The following is a 25,491-nucleotide window of genomic DNA, read 5'->3' as shown; positions in this document are numbered from 1 at the left end:
TTGGATCCGTGTAGTTTTGCACTTTTTATCTTCTTCTTTTTTTTTTTTTTTTCCAGTAACTAGGGGCGTTTCAAAGTTCCAGGTTGATTTTAAAAGAAAGGGTTCATGAATTAATCTGAAGTTAACTAACTCGTGCTACAATGGCTCCCTTGTCAGTTATTTTTATATTCTGGGCATTGGGTCTGACATTGCCTTTCACTTTCAGCCCTGTGAGTTGCTGCATTGTGGTAGCTGTTGGGGAAGCAAGCTCCTTTGGCAGCTGGCTAAAAGGCTGTTGAGGTTTCTGGCATGTGGGGAGGCACAGGAGCAATTGGAGGCTGCCAGATAAGCACATTAGCTGTGAATCCTGCTTTCAGATCAGCACCGAGGTAGTTAATAATTTTGACATTTCTACTGCTGTAACTGCTTCAGAATTAATGCAGGTTTTGGGGAAGCAGCCCTTGACAGGTTCTGTGACACTGGAAGGGAATAGAGCAAGGAGCAATTACTCGTGCTTTCTGATAACCCTGCAGGTAGGGGAAGTTCAAGGAAATTACAAGGCAGCACATGCAAAGCCAAAAGGAAATGCTTTTCCACATAAAATATTCCCCCATGTAGGGATTTCATTGCTACAGAATGTTGTGGAGGCCAGAAGTAGATATGGATTCAAAAAGGTGTGAGACCACTTCACAGAGAACAGCCTTCCTTAAACATAAGGAGCTGGAAGTGATTCCTTTTTCAGGAAAAAAACTGAGCTGCTGCACAACAGAAACTGTGAGGATTTACCAGGAGAAGAATCTCTTCATCAGAACATCAGCCGCTGCTTGAGGCAGCAGCCAGTGTCCGTGGCCTCAAGAGAAAGCAGAAGAGTGCGGTTCAGTTTCCTCTGCAGATGTACTGGCTGGCACATGCAGGTTCCCCCATTATCATTTCCAAATGAAGATGGCAAAATTATTAATTATGTAGAATATGCAAAAGTATTCAATAAGCAGTTCTAGCAATCAGGTTTGACACAGAGCAATGTAGGACGCAGTACCTGCCAGTGCACTGCTAACTGACAAGGACGTTAGAAATAATCTCTTTGAAACAGAGATATTTGAAATAATCAAGTCAGATCACTTGCACCAAATGGTCTTCAAAGGTCTAAAGTAGGAACTTTCTGGTTCCTACTTTAGAGGAGCAGGAGAGTACTGATGTCATGGTGCCAGCTGAAATAGCAGGTGGGGTGCTGTGTGTGACTGCACTTTGTTCTTCCCTTCCCCTGGGAACAGCAGGGTTAATAGCTAAGGCAGGAAACGAAATGATGAGAATAAAATTGAGCCCAGTCAACACGGTTTGATGGAAAAGGATACTGGGCAGTGTCATTATATGGCAGCTCATGCTCCTAAACCTTTCCTCAGGCATCTGATCTTGGCCGCTGTGAGGAACAGGATCTGTGCTAGACATACCCAGAGGTCTGAAGCATCAGAACTGGTTTTAGGTTATTGTAGGATTACAGTGTGCAGCTGGTCAACTTAGAGTTTCATAAAGATGCTGAGTTGATAATTCACTATTTTTATTATTATTTTGAATTAAGAGTATACATTATAAGTAAGGCATTATTAGACAGATGAAGAGCTGGTTTATTGACAGCTTAGAAAAGAATAGCAGTTGTTAGTTGGGAATCCTCATGGAACAAGGTTCTCCTAGAGGAGCTCTTCAGCAGCAGTACTGTGCCTGCTGCCATTCAACATTGTAATCAATGATCTGGAAGTAAATATAAAATCACTGCTGATAAAATTTGCAGCTGACACAGAGATTGGTGAAGTGGGAGATCATGATGAAGATAGAGCAATCATGCGGAGCAATCCAGATTGCTTGGTAAACTGAGCCCATTTAAACAAAGTACATTTTAACACAGCCAAATACATAGCTGTACATCTAGAAATAAGGAATGCTAGTTTATATCCTGGAAAGCACTGACTCTAAAATGGATTTAAGGGTCACACTGGACGAGTAGCTCAGCGTGATGCTCTGGCCAAAGGGCTAATGCAGTCCTGAGATTAATAAACGTGAGTTAGGAATACAAATAAGACTCTGCAGAAAGCCCTAGTGAGACAGCTCCAGGAGTTCTGCTCATGGTTCCACGGATCACTTCTGATAAGGAATGGAGAAAAACTGGAGCAAGTAAAAATGAGAGTCACAAAACTGACTTGCTGGCTCAAGAAATTCCCTTGTAGGTTGAGCCTTAAGGAACTTAGTTTGTTTTACTTCTCAAAAAGAAGATCGAGGGGTACCTTAATTACAGTATGTAAGCAGCAGCTTGTATAGAAAACATTGTTTGCTGAAAGGCTCTTTAACCTAATAGAGAAAGGTCAAACAAAACCCAATTTTCTGTAACTCAGAGCCAGACAAATGCATTCACTGTCTCTTGTTGACTCCAAAACAAGGCTCTCTGGGCAGAGAGCTTCAGCCAAGCACAAGCTACTGTTATTTTTGAAGCGTATTTGTCACGACACAGGGGTAACTGTTAGGGAGGACATCAGCCTCTGTCAGTGCCATGCCGCCATGGAGGGTCAGAGGGGAGCAGGGGTGAGTGTAGATTGCCTTTGTTCTGCAGTGAAGAGCAGAGTCCTTACGAGGGCTGCCAGGCAAGATCTAACATTTAAAGTTGGTGTTTTTTAAGTAAAAGTGATGCTATTGGGAAGGAGACCCCCTCAGGGGAAGGAGAGGAGCTGTTACAAGTTGGGTTTCTGAGGCTGTTTGTTTGTATAATTGCAGGCATGCTAAGGAGGCCTAGCAATTTTCGCCTTTACAAGCACAGAGTGAAGACAGAGGGTTTAAGCTAAAGATGAACTGAGATTACGGAGGGAAGCAGTTTAGACAGGCGGACGGAGCGAAGGAGGAAGCTGGGAGCTGGCATTATCTAGCGTGTTGGGCAATGACATCCACACAGTGAAAGGTTTTGTAGGTCTTACAGAGCTGCACAATCTAGAAAATGGTCTGGGAGATGACCTCTTGAGGTCTGTACTCAATTCTCCTGCCTCAGGCAAGATTAACTTGACCTAAACTACTCCTGAGCTGTATACGAATACCTCCTAAGAGGTATTTGTCTATCAGTTCATGAAAAAGTTTACACTGTCTGCTGCTGCACCAAAGCCTAGCAGAGCAGATGGATCGCTGTGTGACTTAAAGACAAAGCTCCTGTTTATGTATCCCAGTATAGATGCATTTTTTGTAATAGTTTGACATTGTTGACAGATAGTCAACCCCTGATCTGTTTGTAACCCTCAATCCTTTAGCTAGCCTGCTGTTTATGCAGTGATTATTTTTCCCAAGTGTGCAAATGTGACAGATATATTCCATATCTGTCATCTAAGCAGTTAATGAAAATACAGGCCAGCAAAGGACTCAGGATGCAACCTAAAGAGTTTCATTTGATACACCCTCCCAGCTGAAAGACCCGTCTTCTGCAATAACTTTCTGAATACAACTTTATAAATGCCTCGCATCCACTCTGCGGTGGATTGCACCATATTGCCTAAAAACTGAAGTTCTGTACTGCACCTAAACTGTTTTCCTGCCTTACTTATGAGAATATTATCCAAAATAGTGTCAAAAAACTTTCTAAAGCCAAGATATAACATTTACTGCTCCTCCTCTCCTCCATCCACAAGACCTGATGATGTATTTTCAAAGGAAGAAGTTCAGTGGCTTGACATGTTTGTTTGTGACAAAGCTACAGTAGCTGTTACTCATTTCCTTGTTATCTCACAGGTACTTACAAAGAGATCTTTTATCTGTTTCAGTATTTTTCCAGGAACTGAAATTAAGCTAACTGTTTTGTAATTCTCCAGCTCTTCTTTTTTTTTTCCTCATCTTTAAAGACAGGCACTATTTTAGCTCTCTCCCAGTTTTCTGGAGCCTCCCTCATCCTTTACAAATTCCTTTAAAAAAAAAAAAAAGAGAGAGAGAAAAAAAAGAAACCCTAACAGCACTGAAGTTGCTTAAATCAGGTCTCCAAGCACCTGGGGTGAATTTAATCAGGTCCAACCAACCTAGAAGCAGCTAGCTCATCTGAATACTCCCTGTATGTTCCTTCCCTCTGTTAGTCTGAATTCCTTCCCCTTCCTCATTGGTGCTAGCTGTGTAGGATGCATGATTGCCACCCAGTCTTAGTAAAGACTGCAGCAAAAAAAGGCATTCAACGCTTCAGCCTAGATCATGCCATCTTTAAGTGCATTGGTTTTCTCTCTCCCCATCACCTTCAGATCCCCATCAGATAGCTCCTTCCTTGGGTTTTCTCTTATGCTTATAGGATGATTCCTTGGTGGTAATGCGTCATTCTGTGCTCTGATTATCCTGATTTTGCCCTGAACTTGTGTTACCCTTTCCAATTCCTCAGTAATCATGACAAATAAGAATTTTATGGAAGGATTTGAACAAGGATAATGATATAGCTTAATGGCTGTTTACAGGGAGCTCCTCCCAAGCATGAGGCAAAGCTGGGGAGAGAAAACATGGAGTAGGGCTTTGAAATAGTTAACAAGCAGACAAAAGAAGTGATCGTGACCCTTGATGGAGATTCTCTTAGGATGAGAGATGATGTCAGGTCACAGGCTGGTAAGGTAAGGAATGATGTCACTGGAAACTCTCTGCTGAAAGATGATCCCATTAGAGACCTCCTCAGGAGAAGTGAAGTCAGTGAGGGGGGTCTTCAGGAGCACGAATGGTGCAAACTGAGTCTGAGTGCAAAGATGTGTCCCTGCAGTGGTGACCCCAGAAAAAGGGTGGTATTTGGGCTGGGGGCCAGTCTGTGATTCAAGACACAGTGCTAATAGGTGACCTTTCCGGATCCTGTGCCTCAAGGGTCCTGAGGTGGGAGATGGTGTCTGTCAAAGGTTGGCTGTGAGATGGAAGAGGAGGTTGTTCAGGAGAATGAGACATGAGCAGTGATGTAGTCAGAGGGAGCTGTTGGGTCAGGGGTGAGTGGAAGTTGTTCAGTGTTTGCTCCCAGCATAGGGTGGTGTGAGCTGGGATGGAGCCTGGAGCTGTGCTTGTCAGGCAGGCTCTAGGGGCGGCAGGGGCTGATGTTGGACCCCATGTGAAGTTGGGAGTGCTAGGATGGAGTGTTATGCCTCCGTTTAAAGGCTGGGTCTGATGAGCACCACTTGTCTTCATCTACTGGGTGGCTGATGCGCTGGCTTTTTTCATTCCCAGTTACCTCATCGCCGAGTGACGTTCTCTGCAGCCAGCCAGGCGCAGGACCTGCAGGATCCCTCCCAGCATAGTTATTATGACAGCGGGCTGGAGGAGTCAGAGACCCCAAGCAGCAAGTCATCATCAGGGCCCCGCATTGGGCCTCTAGCCCTGCCTGAGGATCACTACGAACGCACCACACCTGACGGCAGCATCGGGGAAATGGAGCACCCTGAGAACGGTAGGAGTTAGCGGCACGTGCACCTGCCCCCTTCCTGGGGACTCTGCACCCGAGGCTCTTCAGTCTCAAAGCTGTACCTTCCCTGGTGTGGGGTGAGATGGGGGTAGGAGCCTGGGCAGGTCAAGCTTGCCACTTGTGGTCTGGTGGGGCAGGGAGGCTGGAGGAGAGGTAAAGCTCAAGGCCAGAGACCGGCCAGGATGAGGCAGGGAGGAGAGAGAGAGGTGAGGGTGAGGAAATCTAGAGAGAAACAGGAGAGGAGGGAGTGGGAAGCATCAAGGAGGCAATTGGGTTTGGCATGACACAGGGAGGCAAAAAGACTGCTCCGTGATGGCAGCACTCGTACTTACACGGGGTGTTGTAGCCCTGGCTGATGGAGAGCTTGTGTTCTGCAGTCAGGTGGTCCCGTGGGGTCCTGGACCCTGGGGCAGAGCAGGGGGCAGGGGTATAGGGACAACTGAGGTGTGATGCAACCCTCTGTGCTGTGGTGGATGTTGGAGCCGTGGGAGTTTCCCAGGGAACAGAGAGGGAGAACAGGTTTAGTGGCACTAACTGTGGTGAGAAAAATGCATGGAGCATAGGATCTGAGAGGCATGGTGGGGGCAAACCCCAGAGCACCATGCTCTGCCTTCAGCTGGTCCATTCAGATTGCCTCCTGGTCAGGTCCACCTTTGCCTGAGAACCCTAGCAGAGGTGTTTCTGCAATCTCACTGCAGGAGAGCTGGCTTTTCCATGCCCTGGCACAGCTTCAATCCCAGTTCTGCTCCTTGTGCTGCCTATGTGCTGCCTGCCTGATTACCCTCAACCAGTCACTTCCCAAGCTATCTTCTCTGGCCAGCTTAAGTTGCTTCCTCAGACTTGGCTCTGGCTGTGCATATAACATCTACTTTCCTATATCTTCTGCCTTCTGTGCTCTTGTACTGAGGGGAGGTTACGATGGAGTTGGCAAGTCCAAAAGAACCTCTGGGACAGAGAAAGAGGGGGTGCAAAGGGTCTTCCTGAATTCTTCTCCTACTCCTGGAGGACATCCTTGACTTGGGTCAGGGTTGTACATAGTGAGAAAATTGATGAGAGTGTGATCAGGTGGTCTAGGGACCTGAAAACCTTCTGGGCCCCCCTGTTAAGGAATACATAGGGCCCGAGATAATGCATGGTGTTAAAGGTCTAGCAGAACAACTCTCCCTTCTCTGACTAGTTCCTGGGGTCATGATGAAGCTAGCTGTGCTGCAGCTACTGAAGCAAGGCAGAGTGATGCCAGATCTGGCAGGGCTCCCAAATCCATCTGATGCTCTTGCAATATGAGGAACCCTCTTGTTTGGAAGTGACATACAGACCACTTTTTTCACTAAAGTACCAGCCAGGTACTCTCCAGTGTGAAGAGGCTCCCTGGGGTTCCTGGACCAGGGCTACAGTTCTCGACTTTCTCAACATCTGTACTGGGGCCTTCAAGCACCAGCCAGATGCAAGAGAGGCTTGAAGGGCATATTGAAGGATGTAGCAGGGGCACTGGTGACAATGGGACTAGAAGAGGGAAGACCTCAGGCAATCCAGAGATGAGGGACCAGCAGGGCTGAAAGGTGAAAGAGGAGAGAGAGAGCAGAGGATCTGGGAGGTCTGCAGTGGGAGATGGAGGCCAGAGAGGGCTGCCTTTAGTCCATGTGCTTCAGGCAGGCAACCGACTGCTGGGCTGGGCTGCCAATGGCTGTGGGTCTCAATTGTCCAGGACTTCTCCTGTTACGGCAGTTAATCTCTTTGAGTTCATAGCTCCATGCCATGTTTGGGGAGTGGGGCTTCTGGCTAGCCATTAGAGGGAACATCAATTTGGAGTTTTATAGGGCCTGCTGTGCCACTCCTCCCGGGAATGTTCTACTTCCTGGGCTGCTTTTTGTTTCCCATAAGGGATGGCATGGGGATGAACAGACCCTAGCAAGGTCATAGGCACTGTCCTCAGCAGTGGCTCTCACAGGGGCAGCGTGACTCCCTGCCCATAGCATCACAAAATCCATTCTGCTTTATAAGTGAGATAGTTCCCTCCCTCTGCACAGGAGACCCTTGTATGTGTTCACAGCCCAGGACAAAATTAATCACGTAGCCATCCACAAACAAGTCCATATGCAATACAGATATGCGCATCAGTTCCCAGGAGATAATCATCTTCCCTTATTCTGCTCACCATCCCCTGGTCTGTCTTGCTCCTTTTACGTGGCAGCTGTTGGGAAGTCAGGCTCTGGTGCCTCCAGCAGTTGTCCTGACCTATATAAACCCAATTCAGAGTAGAGGCCATGGCAGGCCAAGGCTCTAGGGAATGCACTGGTATTAACTCTAGCAGGTTGTGGTGCTCTGTAAATAACCTGGCAAAGACAGTTCAGTGAACTTCAGGGGCTAGGGTCATGGTTAGGATCCATTAAGCAGACTCTCAGGGGACACTGGCACCAGGCCAGGTGATTTGGAGATTAAGAGGTACTGCTTGCGTTAGATCAGCTCATCAGAGTTGTGTTTCCCATGGTCTGCCATCTCTAGTGATGTGGGACCATCACGACACTTCGGGGGACTATCTTACTGTGCCCTTACTTCAGCTTCTACAGCTGGTCAAGCAGCATCAGCACCTCAAAGAAATCAGATTTTTTTTTTTTTTTGCGAATCTTGGAAAACTAAGCAACTCTTGACCTTATATTGAACAGAAAAGACTAACTGAATCCCACACGTCCTATCTCCCGGCACGAGAGCAAGACTGACACAACTGTGCATTTTCTAGACTTTCATCTAGTTATAAATATCCAACGTAACAGGGCTTCCATTGCTTTCTCCAAGAGATTATCCCGCTGCTGAACCAATCTGATAAGAGAGTATGCAAGGCTATTTATAGCTTTTCAACTGGAAGACAGATCCATGCCTTTTCTTTGTAGATGGTTCTTCACTTGATTAACACACATATCAGCCTCCTCCTTTTTTTGACACCTTTTACTGTGCACACTGCAGTAAAATGCTGGATTGCAGGGGCTGAGCCAAGACCTTTTAGAAGGAATTAAGATGTTATTGATGAAGACTTCTCCAGTATCTTGGCACTGATATGCCATCTCCTCAGCCATCACAGACATTTGTCATCTTTGGTATCATACCTAGCTGCCCACTGTTTCCTCCCCAACATTTTACCATGCTGTTTTCACTGCTGTGGAGGATACTGAGCTAGGAACTGAGCCTTATCTCGTACTTGGCTACCAGTTGCTTTTGCTAAAGACATCTGCTTCCACTGCACCAGAACAAAAGCTCTATCATAATGCATGCGGAGTTTGGGTTATGTAAGTAACCAGTCTCTTTCCCACCCTCTTTTTTATTATCGAGAGAATTTAGTAAAATTCAAATACTTGCATTTTAGGAAATATTACGTTAAGGCTGTCTTCACTCTGTGCCTGTGTGGTACAGAGGTACCTAAGATGGTTGAAGTATTTCTGAATTGCATTCCTTAGTCCACGGGACAGAGGTAAACATTTAATCTGTTTCACCCCATTACTTGAAGTGGGACCCCATGCCACATTTAATGCATACCATTACAATCCTGCACTGCATATGTAATTAACAATCATCTCCTGAGCTTTTCCAATGCACTTAGTGCAACAGTATCTGTACTTCACAGATGTGTTAATGAGTTTATCCTCACAGCTCCCCTTCCAGGGAGGAAATTCCACCATAGGTAGGAAATGAAATAGAAAATTATAATCTGCATTTCTGAGATGTTTTTTGCTGCTTTGGGTGACCCCCCTGGTCAGGCTGGCAGTTCCTCAGTCCAATCCCTTCTGAAGGCAAGTGCAGTTGTAGGATCCCAGTGCTATTGAGTCAAAAGGCAGGTCTCCAGCTGCTCCTGGAACATGAAGCTGAGACTGCGTCAGCCGCCTCCAGGCGGCTGCTGATGTAAGAGGCGCGAGCAGCATGGCTTTGCGAGTTTGTGGCAGAGCTAGATGTAAAATTCTTCCACTTGGTTCATAGCCATAGGCTTTTGTGACAAGACCAGCCTTTTTCTCATGGTCTCCTACCTCCTCTGCACACCTCAGCACGGCTTGAGCAAGTGAATTGAGATACCATTTCCTGGGTTTGACTGCTGGACTTAAAACAGCTCTTTCAGTCCAGACTTTTCCTTTTCTTTGTTTCAAGAGAGATTAGTGTATTGATGCATTGTAAAGCCGGAAGGAGCACTTTGTCTAACCCCTTCATAATGCAGGCCACAGGATTTTACCAAATGATTTCTGCATACCACCGTGGCTGAACAGGCCTACTCCTTTAAAAAGATACAATTTTGATGGCAGATTTCAAATGTCAGAAAATAAAGATAAAAAAGACCCCTGGTGAGCTATTCCAGTGGCAGATCCTCTCCGCTCCCAATTTTATAAATCTACACTCCCATTTCCTTCCACTGAATCTTACTGCCTGATATTAGAAGACACTTCAGTTTATATGCACTTGTAGATCACAAGTAAGCAAGTTGGAATTTAAAGTTCTCTTTGATAAATTCAAAGATGGAGTCAAATCTTTTACTGTGAGGCAGGGTCAAGGCAAGACATTTTGGCAGCCGGGACTCTACCCTTTCCTTTACTCCCACACCTCTTTGGGGTCATCCCAGCAATTGTCATTGGCTCATGATACCACCACAGACCTACAGCCCTATTCCTGGGCAGCAGCAACATCTGGCAGGCCTTGAATATATCTCAGGCTTTTTGATACCCTTCACAAAGGAAGCTTGGGGAGATTTTTCCTCCTGCTGCCCTTTGCTACTCTTCTGATTACAGTTCACATCTTCCATTCCTTCTTATAATTTTTGTCTGCATGATCCCCAGTTTGTCAACATGCTTTTAGCGGTGTGGATGTGTCCAGCTGATACCCCACAGCTCTTCAGCAGTACTCGGTAGCATCAATAGCAGCACCAGGCACAGAGATAATGTGGCTGTTAGTGTTTCGCTTAAGGATCCTATGACAGGCACACATGTGCATCACATGCAAACTGAGCTTCTTCTGCCTCATAGTGACCCTGGGCCATGTGTGCAACCTACAACATCACAGTGAAGGCAGGTGACTCAGAAGAGGTCTCCACAGCCAATAACCCCTTCTCACATCCCATGGTGTTGAGATGGAGTTTCTGCACTGGGCAGCCACTACCTCCTGTCTTCTGCTTAGTTTCAGTCTGGTTGTGAGCTTCTTTTAAAGTTCTTGCTACTATGATCGTTCATTTTCTTCCAGTCAGTGGATTGAACAAAAAAAATTACTTTCCGCCTCCTCAAACACAGGTCTGCCAGAAAGAACTTTCTAGATCTTAAAACCTATTCTTCTTTTTACATTATCTTTAAATGTCCCTTTTGTCTTGGAGAAAGTGTTACAGGCACATGTTCAATCAGAGGATTTTTTTCGAACATACCCTGAAGCATTTTCACTTTGTTGGAGAGCTCTGAGGATTGCCTTTGACTAGTCTCCCTTCTTGGATGTGGGATGCTATTCAGTACTTCTGTGTTGTTCCCAGTCAAATGCCAGTGAGCTGAGATCGGATGTCTGGTAAATAGACCTCTTACTGAAGGATCTCACACCTTGTCTGAGGAAACTGAGGCTATGGTGTAGAATATGGTAAATGCTGCTTTGCATGGAATAAAGAAAGAAGGTCTCTGGCAGGCACTGCATACCAGTCTCCTGTGTGCTGACTCAAAAGAAACTGAAAGTCACGTTTCCAACCATCTGAGAGCCACTTGCTTTGGGTCTGACTGATGCTTGGACTCTTCTGGAGCTGAGATATTGTGGGTATTTTTTAGGTTTTTTTTTTTATTGGTCTGCATCCCTTTCCTCTGCAACCACTTATTTTAGATGATTTGTTATTACCAGCAGTTTCCAGGTCCTACTCGATATTTATGACATTCATAATTATGATCTCTGTGACCATCTTCAGCATCTCATCTACTGCTTCAAGTAACGTCTAGGTTTCTCACTGATCTTCAGCTCTATAGGCATCTGCATTTCTTTTTAAGAAATCATAACCCTCTATATTTTTTCAAGTAATGTTAGTTCATCCCCAAAGATAACTTCTGATTTTATTAATAGCTACTGCAGAGCAATGTGGGAAAAGATTCTTATCATGAGAGACAAGTCTGACAGATTGCAAATGGTCATGGATTACACCATCTTGGTTTCACATGGCATTTCTGTCTGAGCTGTAATTTCAGACTTGTTCTCACCCTGTTTCTTCCATTCCATATTTTCCAGAAGCTGTGTCTGGGTAAACTCTGTCTTACAGATTCAGGTCAGAGCAGGCATGGCATGTCATTCTGACCAGGTCATCTTTGTTAATTGTGTCAAGAATCCCAGGGTGCACAGGATACAGATATTTTTTCTTGTGCAGGTTTGGCAACAAACAAGTTGATACCAGCTGCAAACAATGTCTTTAATCCTTTCAAGGCCTTGTAAAGAGGATTTCACTTCCTTCAGAGGTTGTCCAAAAAAGCTTTAATAATTTATTTGACGTTCTCTTTCTTGCCTCACAGGATTATGTGGTAATGTGCATAAGAGACTGTCCTCAAGTTCTCCAGAGTCTCTTGGTAGATCCTGGACATATCTAGAAGAGTTGTCTGAAGTAACCACATTTTCTTGCTGAATTTTTTTTAGACTTTTTTTTTTTTTTTACCCTTTCTGTTCCTGAACTGTGGTTGCAGCTTATGAAAAATCTAGGCAGGACAATCCTTCTCAGTCAATGCCTGAGAGACAAAAGGCTTCATATTTCACCAGGAAGGTCTCTGTGGCTGTTTATGTGCTTCATGCATTCCAGATTGGATTTTTGAGATTTCTGCTATTTCCTGCAGCTCTGTGCTGGGCTGTGATAACTTCCATTCCCTTTTGCTGTCTGTGGCAAGAAGATGGAAAATAGTGAATGTGCATCTCCCTTCTTACATGTCCTTCATATTCTTGCTCCTCTCAACCCACTGGATTCAGAAAATCCTTCTGTCATCTTTCTTAATCTCTATTCTCTCTTCATTTGGAAGCCTTACTTAAAAAAAACAAACAAACAAAAAAACTCCCAGCACACTCTTGTGAGTGCATGTCTCGGGGAGGCTACTCCACTTGAAATTTGCTTATTTGCTGGGCAATACTGCAGAGTCCTCTGGCTTGGAGAATATGTTAAGAAATAGCTCAAAACTCACTCTGCTCTTTGGAATCACTCTTCTCTATTCATGGAATCACAGAACAGCTGGCACTGAAAGGGGCCTCTGGAGATCACCTGGTTCAACCCCCCTGCTCAAGCAGGGTCAGCTACAGCAGGTTGCCCAGCACCCTGTCCAGATGGTGTTTGAATATCTCCAAGGACGGGGACTGCACAACCTCTCTGGACAACCTGCACCAATGATTTCTTGTATCCAAGTGGAATTTCCTGTGTTTCAGTTTGTGGCCATTGCCTCTCATCCTGTCAACGGGCACCACTGAGAAGAGTCTGGCCCCATCTTCTTTATATTCCCCCATCAAGTATTTATACACATTGATAAGACCCTCCCTGAGCCTTCTCTTCTCCAGGCTGACCAGTCACAGTGCTCTCAGCCTCTCCTCATGAGAGAGATGTTCCAGTCGCTTAATGATCTTTGTGGCTCTTTGCTGGACTCTCTTTAGTATGCCCATGTCTTTCTTTTCCTGGGGAGCCCAGAACTAGGCACAGTACTGCAGGTGTGGCCTCACCAGTGCTGAGTAGAGGGGAAGGATCACCTTTCGTGATCTTCTGGCAACGTTCTTCCCAGTGTAGCCCGGAATGCCGTTGGTCTTCTTCGCCGCAAGGACACATGGCCGGCTCATGTTGAACTTGCTGTCCGCCAGGACCCTCAGGTCCTTCTCTGCAAAGTTGCTTTCAAGCTGATTGGCCCCCAGCCTGTACCGATGCAAGGGGTTATTCTTCTCCAAAGGCAGGACTTTGCACTTCTCTTGTTGAACTTCACAAAGTTCCTCTCTGCACATTTCTCCAGCCTGTTAAGTTCCCTCTGAATAACAGTGCAACCATCAGGTGTATCAGCCATTCCTCCCAGTTTTGTGTCATCTGCAAACTTAGAGTGCAGAGTGCTGAGAGTACTGCATCCTGTCATCTGGCTCATTAATGAAGATATTCACTAGGCTTGGTCAGTTCCTCTTTAAACTCTGAGACTCTTCTTACAGTACCCTACTGGAAATAAATGGATGCATATATATACGTATATATTTTTTTAATCTAAGAGCTTTAAATGAGCTTGTGCAGTAATGCAGGGAAGAAGACTTCTACTATTCCCTGGAATGGAGGATTTCCTAATCTCCCAGACCACAGAGACCAAGGAATGACATGTACCTCCTCCAGCTCAGGGCACAAAAACTTTCTGCAGCCTTTTCATTTCAGCAGGCCTGGGGCTGGGTCATAGCTCTCACCTGGCGGAGAATGCACTGCTGTAGCACTAGTAGCAATAAACAGGGAACTCTTCACATTCACAATGTGGCTACAAGGTGACCGGTATTGGCTACTGCCACTCAGTCCGCACAACACTATGCTTTCTGGTATTACCTGGTGATGATTGTATATGTCTAAGAAAACTGGTCATCCGCACCTGTCCTTATCTGGACCAAATCTAAGCACCCTTTCTTTGGTATGAAATCTATTTGCCAAAGAATAGCTTCTGTCATACTCAAACAATTTTTATGTTCAACCCAAGTTCTCTGAGCTGTGTTAAAGGAAGAAGCTTTCAGAATTATATTCACAATAGGAACAAGAGAGTGGGCCCTTTCTTCAGTTGTACTGTATTGCTCTCCAGAGAGGACATTCACTCAGCATGAGGGGGTAGGATGAAGCTTCCTCAGTCTACTTTTGTGTGCTTTCTATAACATTTTAAAATATGCATTTGAAAAGGGCTTGGGACCTGGATATCCTGCCTTTGGACAGGTGCTTGGGAGCAATTGCAGATGGTCCATGTGACATCCGTGGGAGAGCCAACAGCTGAGTTATGAGCATTTCTGATGAACCTGTCCACCACAGCCTGCACCCCATGTGTTTTTGTTGGCAAGAGTGGCAAAATAGGCAGCTGCCTCCTCTTTGCCTTGGTTTGCTCATCACTGTCCCTATGCCATGTGCTCTGTTGTGCCAACACAGCTGTTTGTCTGGCTGCATGGTAAGTTGGATCAGGGAGCTGATCAGGCTGAAGTTCTGCTGGATCATTTTCTGTCAGATTACTCCACAGTAAAAGCAGTTTTCTTATCCTGATTACTATGCAGCTCCACAAAAAGCTGAACTTGCAGAAAGCAGGGGCTATGCACAGGGGTGATGAGCAGCCGGATAAAGTTGGCATCCATATTTAGAATATGGCTAAACCAGAATAACCAACTAAATGTAAAAACAAGAGACAACTAAGATCCTTCAGCAGTCCCAGACTATTTGTTGTATTCAAAGAGCTACTTTCTTAGAAAATTCCTTTCGAAGAGTTTTGACATACCATTTCCAGCTCCTCTATGATATAACTCAGTTATTTTCCCCATCTGCCTCTATAGGCACCTAAATGTCTCTATAAATCCTACTCCTCCCATTATCTCCTCCCATGTAAATGGGCCTGCATTAGCTGGAATTTAAACCTAATGCTAGAGGTGCTTATGAAGTCTCCCGTTGGAGCTTCTTCAGAACTTCACTCTGGATTTTCTTTCTTATAAAATGAACTCCTTATAACGTGTGCCTGAGTTTGAAGGATCGGTCAGCACTAGATCTTTCAGATAGAAAATTCATCCTGTATTTATGAAACAGAGGATAAGAGATTCATTCCTATCCCTGGTGATATCAATGTGAGCTTGGCTATTGAGACAGGTCAAATGCCAGTCTCAGTCCTTTGCTCTTCCCCAGGATTTTATCCTTTGTACTCTCACTGCCAATGAATCTCTCTCTCCTCCCTACAAGCTCTCATCTATCCTAATTTGAAGTCACCTCCATTAAGTGGATGTAATGCCAGCTCTTTGTTTTACTTGCAGAGAAGACACTCCATAAATCTAACATTAGTCATGGCATCTGGCGAGAGATACCAAGGATAGGTTGCTTTGACTCAGAGGTTATCTAACCATGTCAGCTCTTGCATTTACCTTTCCTTTTGAAGAGCTGAGGTTCCCCTGCAGGAACTAGGGCTCATTTCATGTGAGCTGATGCAACCGTGCAGACTGTTAAGGGCTAGTGCTGACATGACAGCTACGCAGAGAGGCTATATAGCGATCAGCTCCTGATCAGCAATGTGCTTGGACCTGGGCTCCCTTTCTAGCACCTCAGCCCTCTATCCAACATGGACAGGAAAACGAGCAGAAATGGGGGAATGTCTTGAAGAAGAAAGCAGCATTATGTTGCACTCACACATGTTGTGTGAATATTGCCTCAGTTTCATCCTTCTTCAGTCTCTTCTTCTGAACATGCTATCTGCTGCTGGGTAACTCCAAATAGGGCAGTGACCATCTCCCATGGCTGCACTCCTCCATGGGCACCCATGAATGTAGACAGCACCTGCAGACGCTCAGATCCCTTATGTGCTTTGCACCTGGTGGGCTACCTTTTCCTCAGCAAGCACATCTAGAAAGGTCTCAGAGGCCCGCAGTGACAAGTTGTCTCTGTTGCCTGTTGTTGGAAACCACAGCAGGATGGAGAAGGGCCTGTGTGCCTTTCCACCAGATATAGGGATTCTCAGTTAATCTCTGCAACAGCCTTCAACTAAGTTCATTGTGGGAGAGGAGGGTGAAAGAGTCCACAGCTCTGGCTGCACCTTACTAATGCAAGAATGTGAGTGCTCAGAGTCTGAAGGGTACTAAAGTCCTATGAGGATGCTCTTTCCACTGCCATATCACTAAGCACAATGTGCCGGAGCCTGTTCTCAGGCTTCAAGGTCAACTGGTGCAGCACAGTTCATGTCCCTTTGGCTAAACTGCTTAGTTGGGGTGGCCCCATCCACCCTGCACATTGGGAAATGTTCCTCCACTGGGTTCACCCCCAAACTGTGCTTGGGCTCTCTTTGGCAGAGGGCTGTTAGGCATCCAGCAAAACAAGACTAATAGCAGGGCAATCTGGATAATGGGAACAGTGCTCATGCTGGGCTTTGGAGCTGCTTAGATGTGTGCTCAAAGCCCTTATTCCAGGGTGAGAGTGGCATTCTCAGGTTGAACGTGTTTCACTTTTAAAATCATTTATGGTAAAATGGCAAAATGCTGTGAGTCAGGAATAAAGCCATTCAGACAGCCTGTGTGTGAAAGGAGGTGTGCCTCTGTTTCAGTTTATTTGCGTTCATATAGTTATACAGCTAAAAATGATAAAGCATTCTTATGTGGATGACCATAAGCCCTCCGTGTAAGAAATGTTGGGAGAGACTGAGAAAGGGAATAGGAAGAAAAAAATGGGATGCTGGAGTAGCATGGATTCGAGTTCACAAAAACAGCAGTTCTCAATCAGTTACATGTCTGTGTTTGTTTTAAAATCACCTTGCCTGGAACTGAAGAAGCATGGAGGCAGAGAGAGATAGGAGAGAGTTAGCATATGATCTTTGTAAGGGATGCATCAGAACAGCATGTTATGTTGTTTTATGATTGCCGATGAAAGAGAAGATGGAGTAGGGAATGTAAAATGACAGAGAGGGAGTGGGCATGATATTTGCCTGTTATGTTTTGCTGGCAATTAGTAAAATGCTAATTAGACATAAGTAATCATTTTTTTTTCTTCAGCTGTATAAGATATTGCTTGAAAATATGCCAACTAAAACCAAGATATTAAACTTTGAGGAGTACGGAGAGCTCTGTTCCTTGAGGATCTCTATATGAAATTACCCAGACCACAGGGATCTTGACAAAAGTAAGGCTTATTATGTCTAGAAAGAAAATGAATAAAAGCAAAAGAAATTGTGTATTCCACGTCTAGCATCTTGCTGCTTATTAGCCACAGAGGATGGGGCACCCGCAGAGATGCAGATAAATCACTGAGAGAAAGCAAATATCTTGCGTTTTCTGAAAACAATGCTGCTACAACAGTATTGTTCACCTTATCTGTTTCCCTTGCCAGCAAGATCCTGAGCCCTTATGATGTTCAGGCAGTTCTCCACTGCCACTGTCAGGGTCAGCCCTGTTGCCCACATGCACTTCATTCTTCCTACTCCAAGCACTGTTTTCTTTCTTTGCTCACCCACATCATAAGACTGAGGACTTGAGTTGTTTAGCCTCTTGGTCGCTTGGAACATAAACCTCCTTAATGATGATTGATGGCTTCTTTCTGAGGGTCAGCTGCTCATTGTAGTCCTCTCAAATCACAGATCTTTTTTGCCCTTTCTTTCCATCCAGTTCTGCACTGCTCTTTCAAACAGGTACGTTGATGCTTAGCTCAGAGCTACACACATTTTTCCTATTTCTACGGACAATGAATATGCAGCAGACCTGCTGTCATTGTCTTCTTTTTGAAAAATAATCTGTAAAAATGATGCCCTTGGACTGATTCTGGAAGTTTTCATACATCTCTGGTGGACCATGAAATCAAAATCTTCTGATCTTCCTACTGTTCCCTTGTGCCATGCTTTGTGGGTCACAAAGCTGGCAAATTCCCATTGCCAATCTGCCTCAAATACAAGATGATGATGTATCCCTGTTGTCCTGTGAGGATGCTAGGTAGCAAGATTAATCCTAGCGTTCTTTAAAGCATGTGTTATTCATTCTGCGCCTTTAGGACTGCCTCTGGCAGGACTCCCTTGAGTAGTGCAAGCTTTATCGCGTCTAACCTCCAGCGCTCTGTAAACTGCAACACCCAGGGGTAGCTAGAGGTTGATACTCCCTATCTGAAGAGATTACCCCTCTCTTTCCTTGCTTCTTTTGGCAGCAGAGTCCTTTTCTGCAATCCTAATAAGAAAAATAGGGTAGAGCTCTCCTCAGTTGCGGCCATCAGCGTTGCAAAGCCTTCCAGTGCCTCAGTGGGGAATCATGCCAGCAAGACAGCAAGTGGTTTAATTCCGAAATGTTAACCACCTGGATTGATTTCTTGGCATGTGTTTTGGCTGCACCACAGAAGGGTTTGACCAGTGCATATGCTATTCCTGCCATGTACCAGTCACAAAATGTCTCTGCATTTAGCTTCCACAGTGGGTTTTCGATTTCAGAGCCTGTGGGTGTTTGAGGAGTGAATATTGCACATTTTCAGCTGGGTTCACTGTGTGGCTCTTCACCACAGCAGAAATGGATTGGGTAGTACAGAGGTTCAGGCTCTCCTGTGTGGGCTGCTCTTGATCTTGAAGAGGCAGCTGAACAATGAGGTGTCAGATACCCTCATTTGGGTGTCTGATCATTCCTCCAGATTTCTTTGGGTGCTTTTTCAGGGAGGTGTCTTTGCAGATGGGTAGATATACCCTACCTGATCTTTTCCTCTTTCCACACCTTCTTTCTTTTTCTCTGCCATAGCCCTTTATAAGACTCTCCATCAGCCAATTTAAGCCACATGCACAATCTTAGTTTCATGACAATGTCCTTGATTTAATGCTCATAAGACTGGCGTAGTAGCCTCATATACTGGTTTTCATGTGCATTTGGTTCTCTGTGGCTGGGTGTGGTATTTGTGATCCTGGGTCTATGTGTGCATACTCCTCAGTAAGTCAGACCTTTTCTCCTCAGGGCAGTCCAGAAACATCAGTTCTGAACTTGGTGCCCATCACATATCCACTACGCACTGTTGAAATTTTGGCAACGATCCGGACTCTTGCCTTTCTGAAAGCAACACATTTTTTTAAAGGCAGAGCAGACTGTAAAAAAAGTTAAAATGAGAAGTGACTATGTTCACTTTACACTTAAACAACCGAAGAATTACATAGCTCAGTGGAAAACAAATGAAGCATATGTAAAAAATCTATCCTGTCATTTCCTCTCCAAGTTTCTTTAGGGGATTGGCCTGATTCTCTTCCAGGAGCTCTTCCTTCTCCCCTGCATTGCTTCTCTGTAAGTGGTTTTTGCTTGCTTTGTTTCCAGCTCCCGTTGTTCAGGCAAGCCCTTTTCATAAAGTTGTGATTTCTTTTGTCAGTTAAACACCTATGTGATTTCAAAGGCCTTGAGCCGTGCTTTGCTGTGTGGCTACCGGCCCCCCCAACCCCGCAAGAATAATTTCCCCTGATTCATTGTCCTGAGAGTGCAAGATTATTAAATTGTTGATGGAGCTTAACAATGGTTTTGTTCAAAGGCAGACACGCGTAGGCCAGTTCTTTTCTCCTTGACACAAGAGCTTTCATGCAAGCACACAATGAATGGCAGCCAGCAAGGAGCAAACGCAGACAGTGTTCATAAAATCAAGCTGGTATTTGTAAGTCCCTGCGCACATGAACTGACGCACCTTGCTCTCCACTCATAGACTGGGCATGTGGCTGCCTGCTCACTCCAGTCCAACACAAGCCTGTAGATGAGATCAGAAAACTGATCTGGCTGAAAACTAATTTCGTTTTAGTTCTAATGGTTTAATTCTTGGTCATATAATCATACTGACATTAGAAGGATCCAGGAACAAGAAAGTGAGCAAAGGTGGGACAGGACTGCATGGTGTTGATATAAGACTGGTAAAATTATTCTATTTCTTCAGCTCAGAGCATGCCAAGCACACACACACACATCTCCCAGCCAGCCTGCACCTTCAGAGCAGCTTTTGAAACTTGCAATGAGGATCATTATATAGACTGCGCAGCCTCAGGCTGCTTGACATTTTGTATTATAAAGACTTATTTTCAATTGCTTATCATTTTAGCAGATTTCCAACACTACAGCTTAAATTTTCCATGCTGGGTTTTCCTCAGGTTGATTTCTTTTTCTTTTTTTCTTAAGTTTTAGCAAAGGTGTTCCAGCTGTTTTCTGAGAACAAGACATGCCGTCTCAGCTGTGCTAACAAACTGGTTATAAGAATTTCCTTTTAAGATGCATTAGCTTATCCACACTTTGGAACAGAGGTGTGGAATTTGGCACAGAAGCTGTCAGTATCGTTTGGGGGTTGTTTGCCCCCAAATGGCTGAGTTTCTCTTTGAATGTATGCCAGCATGGATCCCTGGGTAGCTGTGCCCACACATCATTGAAGCCTTCAAACGGCAGTATTTGTAAGGGCTGCACAACCCTTCTGCATCCTTGCCCTCCATTGGAGACCTGATATAGGAGGTTGCTGCAGGTGCTGTCGCTTGATGGATAAACCTCTTGGTGCAAGCCCCTTCCCCAGTGCTCTGAAGGTGCCCTGTTTTCTGTGGGGCTCAGGGTACCCTGCCTGCCTCAGCTGAAGTCTGATTTGCTCCTCAGCCCTCTCAGTTTTGGCTGGCAGGACGCTCATTAGGTTATGGTGTGGTGTGGGCCATTTCTTGGCTTGCTCAGCCTTATGGGAGTATTGAGATTGGCTCGCTCGGCCTCTGGGGCCTGTGGCATCCATCATCTCTTTCCTTTCTGGTGATGGGCATCAGAATGTGTCTGCATGTGTCTTGCTGGGAGAGCTTCTTCAGGCTCAGAGAAGGGTCTGAGCCCTATTCCTGCTTGGAGATGGGGCTAGGCTGTAGTGCCTCCCAGGCTGCCTGGTCTGGAGGGTGTTTCCTTCTCTCACTCCCCAGCTGAGGTTGTGGAGGACTGTCCAGAGCTCTCTGAGGCGGGGACCTGCATCCTCCACTCACAGCACCATGGCGTTGCACTGTCAGACTGGCACTGAGGCTAGGGCTCTGTTCCTCACTGCTGTCCTGTGCCCTGGAGCGCAAGCACAAAGGGATTCTTTCTTTATCTCCTCCTCCCTTTTATTGTCCTTCCTGGGGTATGTTCTCCCTTCTCCCCCTTCCCTGGCAAAGTGGCAAAGGCTGCCTCAAGCTCCAGTGCCCTCCTTGATTAGCTGATGCCAGGAAGCATGACTGCAGCTTTAATTAAATGATAAGGGCAGAGCCCCAGAAGTGGGGAGATAAGTGCAGTAGTATCTGTCACCACACTTGCCCCGGCTCTTTCTAATTAGCTTTGAGAAGCTCTAGCAAGGAAGATTAACCCTTGGAGGAAGGCTGGTGGAGCAGTGAACTGCAGCAGATGGAGGGTGCGGAGTCCAGCCTGAGTGATAGGCCACTGGAATTCACCTGGGCACTTGCGCTGGATGTGGACCGGAGGGGACTCTCCGTTTACTCCTCCTGAGCCCTGTGACAAGTGGCAGGATGCCTGACCAGAGGGGCTGGGTCAGCGAGGATTGCGCCTCTGCCTTTCACATACTCAAGCACAAGGTAAAGCTCAAGGGCTAGCAGCTCAGGTTCCTTCTGTAAGAAGCATTTGCTGCTTTAACACATCCTGTGCCTGGCAGCTGTAGGGTGGGAATATGCAAGATGCAATTGTGTAGCTATTTGGGTGTCAGGAATGTGCATACAAGGCATGCATGAGCTGATACCCCATGGGAATAGCAGGTGGTGTTCCTCTGCATATCTACACAACCATCATTAGCCACTGCAGGAGAGCCACTGAGCACTCAAAAGTCAGAAATCCTCTCTGTTCAGACCTGCCTTCTCCGCATAGCACAGGAAGGAAGAACTGCAACCCCTCTACTGCCTGGAGTGGCATGGGTCATCCGCCTGGAAACCTGCTGTCAAGACCTCTGTTCACTCCAGAAAGTATTACTGGAGTTGTTAGTCATCTGGCCAGCTAATGGGTTGGCTATTGCAGGAGCAAGCAATGACACAGCATAGACGGTTTAGTTATTGTACGGTTTGGTTATTGCATGACTCTGACTTGTCTGGTGGTTATTTTGTTCACAGAATCACAGAGTAGTTGAGGTTGGAAGGGATCTCTGGAGATCATCTAGTGCACCCTCCTTGCTCAATGTCTGTTGTTTGTAGGTGTCGCAGAAAGTTCTTGGCTGGCCAGAGAACAGGTCTGTTTAGCTATTATAGGAACCTAGATTCATTCTAGAGGTAGACTTGCTACTGTATTTTATATAACATGGCTGAGGAGGGTGGCCCAGTAATGCCTGTTACCCGATTCTGTTTTCAGTTGCTTGAAGTTTTGGCAGACTTTATCTGTAACGAAACAATTTTCCAGGCTGGACATCTGTCACTTACCAAATATTTTGAAGAGTTTCGGTAAAACCTGTCCAGATATTTCATTTTCTTCACTTCCAAAAAGAGGCAAAGTAAGTGGCTGTTTGGCTCAATAGTAAAGGGAATTCCCATAGCCCTCATCCCTACACTTTAGAGATGTTATTTCCTGCAATCTCTTGCCCTGTTCTTCAGTTTATGCAGCACATGGGGTAGGAGTCTCACTGGCAGCAGCCTCTTCCATCAGAAGAGTCTAATACACTCCCAGGTGATTCTGTCCTCTCCCCTAGGTCACAAAGGACCCTAGGGAAAAATATTGTCTGTAAGACAATACAGACAATACAGACAATAAGACTGTAACGTAATTCTGGTCTGCACCATAAAGCAGACTTTCATGAAGTGAATTAAGACTGCATGAGCAATCCTAATTTTGGCATTTCCTAACCTTTGAACCTTGTAATCCTATTAAGGTAGTTCTTAACGTAATTATTCTGTGATTTAATGTAATAACTCTGGTTTTTATAGTCCAGTGAACGTTGTAGCCCCACTTTCCTCGGTTAGGAGATCATCTAGGCAGCACTGTGAGCACAAAATCTGTTACAGAGGGTGGAATTTGTTTCCCTGGGTACTGTGAGGTTTGCAGTGAAGTTGGGTGGCTTATGGTGCTTTTGGGAGTCCTGTGGATAAAATAGTCTTTGACTGAACTGTTTGAGCGGCCTCTCTGGGCCCTGCAGGAGCACAGTCAAGCTCCAGAGCCTTTTATCTGGGTGCTCTTGTCGCTGCCACATGGTACGAATCACCTCCCGTTGCTGTGGTAATGTTGCTGAGGGATATCTACGCTTCTCAGCAAATGAGCGATTGTAACACAGCCACCTGCAGTTTGCATGCTTAACAACAGCAGAGAAGAGGTGGTCCCTCAAGCTTCTGCTACCGTGAGCAAGAGAAGAACCTGTCCTCTGGGAACTCTGAGTTCAGGTCCTTGGTGCCAAGGTGTGCTGAAGCCCGTGACAAAGTAGTTTAGTGTTACTCTACCTGTGCTGGTGAGGATGAGGCTGGTGAGTGCATCTGTCTGCATTAATTACATTCTGATTCTGCTGTGATACCCTTGGCAGGATCTGGGAAGTCATTTGCTTCAGTATTGCAGTTAGTACATGGTGCTGCAGTATACTCCAGAGGCCATTGTTTGATCCTTGTGTGCATCTGGGGGCTGACAGACCATTAACTTTAGAGGAAGCTGTTTATACTGTTGTTTAGATACTATTGTTTAGTATTTGGGGAGAGCTGTTAAGTGCTATAGGGGTCTGTGGGAGCTGGATGTGTGTGCTATATCTGTTGACTTTGGTGCCTAGGAGAAATCCATCTGTGTGCTGACATCAGTGCTGGCTCTGAGAGATCTTTTTCAGTATTTGTTGTATTAGCTGGTGTTGCTCTTTAATGCCCTGAAAGCTGTAGGTGTGATGTTGAACTGCAGTAACCACCTTTATGGGCATTTTAGGGTCGGTCTCAGATACCAGAAGCCATCTGTTTGTGTGCTGTAGTGATGGTGTTAAGTTTGGAAAGCCATCTGTCTGGGTGATGTAGTGCTAGAATCGGACCCCAAAGCCGTCTGTCTGGGTGTTGTAGTGCTAGGAGTGGTCCTTCAAACCATCTGCCTGGGTGTTTTAGGGACAGTGATAGCTCAGTCTAGGAAAAATAGGGACTGATGTGGACTGTGGGGAGCTCTCTGGTTGTGTTTTCAGCTTCCGACATTTCTCTACTCATTGATCTCTGAAACATCACTGTGGAAATGGGCATCAGTCCAGCAGCCTTTCCCAAGGGCTGGAAAGTGAAATGGTGTTGTGCTTGTGCTATTCTGGAGTAAAGTTCTATGGTCATGTCTGTGTAAAATGTGTGGAAATCAGGGACCTGAAAGCAGATGGACTAGGGAGCTGAAGAAGCAAGTTTGCTACTCTTGTCCCCGTAAGGTCACGAGGGCGTGCCGTCCCTTTTAGGAGTAAAGCACTGACCATGCCTCCTTTATATGGGAGGTGTGGATCAGGTGAGAAGAAGTAAGATAACCCTTGAAGGAGGATCTGGAGTCTGGACTTTGCAAGAGAGGTCACGGCTCCATAGCTACCTACAGCACAGCTCCCCTTCACAAAAGTCCTTTCAAAGGGAAGACGTGCTGGGAAAGAACCACTGAATTACTGTACATCAAAGGAAGCCCGCGCTGAGCCTGCCTGCACGGGTTGGAGGCAGGGCTGACTTGCTGCCCTGAGGGGACAGGCTGTTGAGCGTCTCTTGCTACCAATGTGTGGGGATTCCTCCAGGCCACTGAGCCAGGAGTGGGAATGGCTGTGGAGGAAAGGCAGAGAGGTGTGATGCTGAGGAACAGTGCAGGGAGTCAAGGAATGGCATAGCGCTAGGGACTCATCTCAGCAGTGCTGTGATGTGAAGAAATAATGAACAATGGGACTGCTGGTATGAGAAAACAGGATCTTGGGGCATGCTATCCAAATAGCTGTACTGTAAGGGAGCAATGAAGAGGGAATAGACCACAGAATACTAGTGCCTGGGGGAAACAGCACCACAGGGAAGTGGTATCTGGAGGGAACAGCGCTGTAAAACATGGTACCTGGAGGAAATGGCACCATTAGAGCAGCAGTGCCTGGGGGGAAAAGAGCTGTAGGGAGGCAATACCTGGAGGGAACAGCACCACAGAGCATGGTACCTGGAGGAAGTGGCACTGTAGGGGAGCAGTACCTGTAGGCAACAGCGCTGTGGGGGTATGGTACTTCTTGGGAACAGCGCTGCGGGGGAACGGTACCTGGAGAGAACAACACTGCAGGAGAATGGTACCTCTGGTAATAGCGCTGTGGGGGACAGTACCTGTAGGAAACAGCGCTGTAGGAGAATGGTACCTGTAGGCGATAGCGCTGTAGGGATGTGGTACCTGTAGAGAACAGTGGCGCAGGAGAAAGGTACCTGTCAGCAATGGTGCAGCAGGGGAATGGTACCTGTAGGGAACAGCACTGTAGGGGAATGGTACCCATAGGTAATAGCACTCCAGGGGCTGGTATCTGGAGGGAG

At 45.9% G+C, this 25,491-nt stretch overlaps 1 protein-coding gene across 4 annotated transcripts in view; it reads left to right on the top strand.

Annotated features, from left to right (window-relative positions):
• PCDH1 (protocadherin 1) overlaps window positions 1-25,491 on the top strand; it is a 60,325-nt gene that overhangs the window by 23,508 nt on the left and 11,326 nt on the right. For all 4 annotated transcript variants that reach the window (XM_068959420.1, XM_068959423.1, XM_068959422.1 and 1 more), the window contains exon 4: window positions 5,179-5,398. In XM_068959420.1, coding sequence (XP_068815521.1) covers window positions 5,179-5,398 — 220 coding nt within the window. The remainder of the gene's footprint in view (window positions 1-5,178; window positions 5,399-25,491) is intronic.

This window comes from Struthio camelus, chromosome 13 (genome assembly GCF_040807025.1).
Source record: "Struthio camelus isolate bStrCam1 chromosome 13, bStrCam1.hap1, whole genome shotgun sequence".
NCBI classification, from domain to species: Eukaryota; Metazoa; Chordata; class Aves; order Struthioniformes; family Struthionidae; genus Struthio; species Struthio camelus.
The sequence above is the reverse complement of the archived record's forward strand: the minus strand, read 5'-3'. Positions and strand labels throughout refer to the sequence as shown.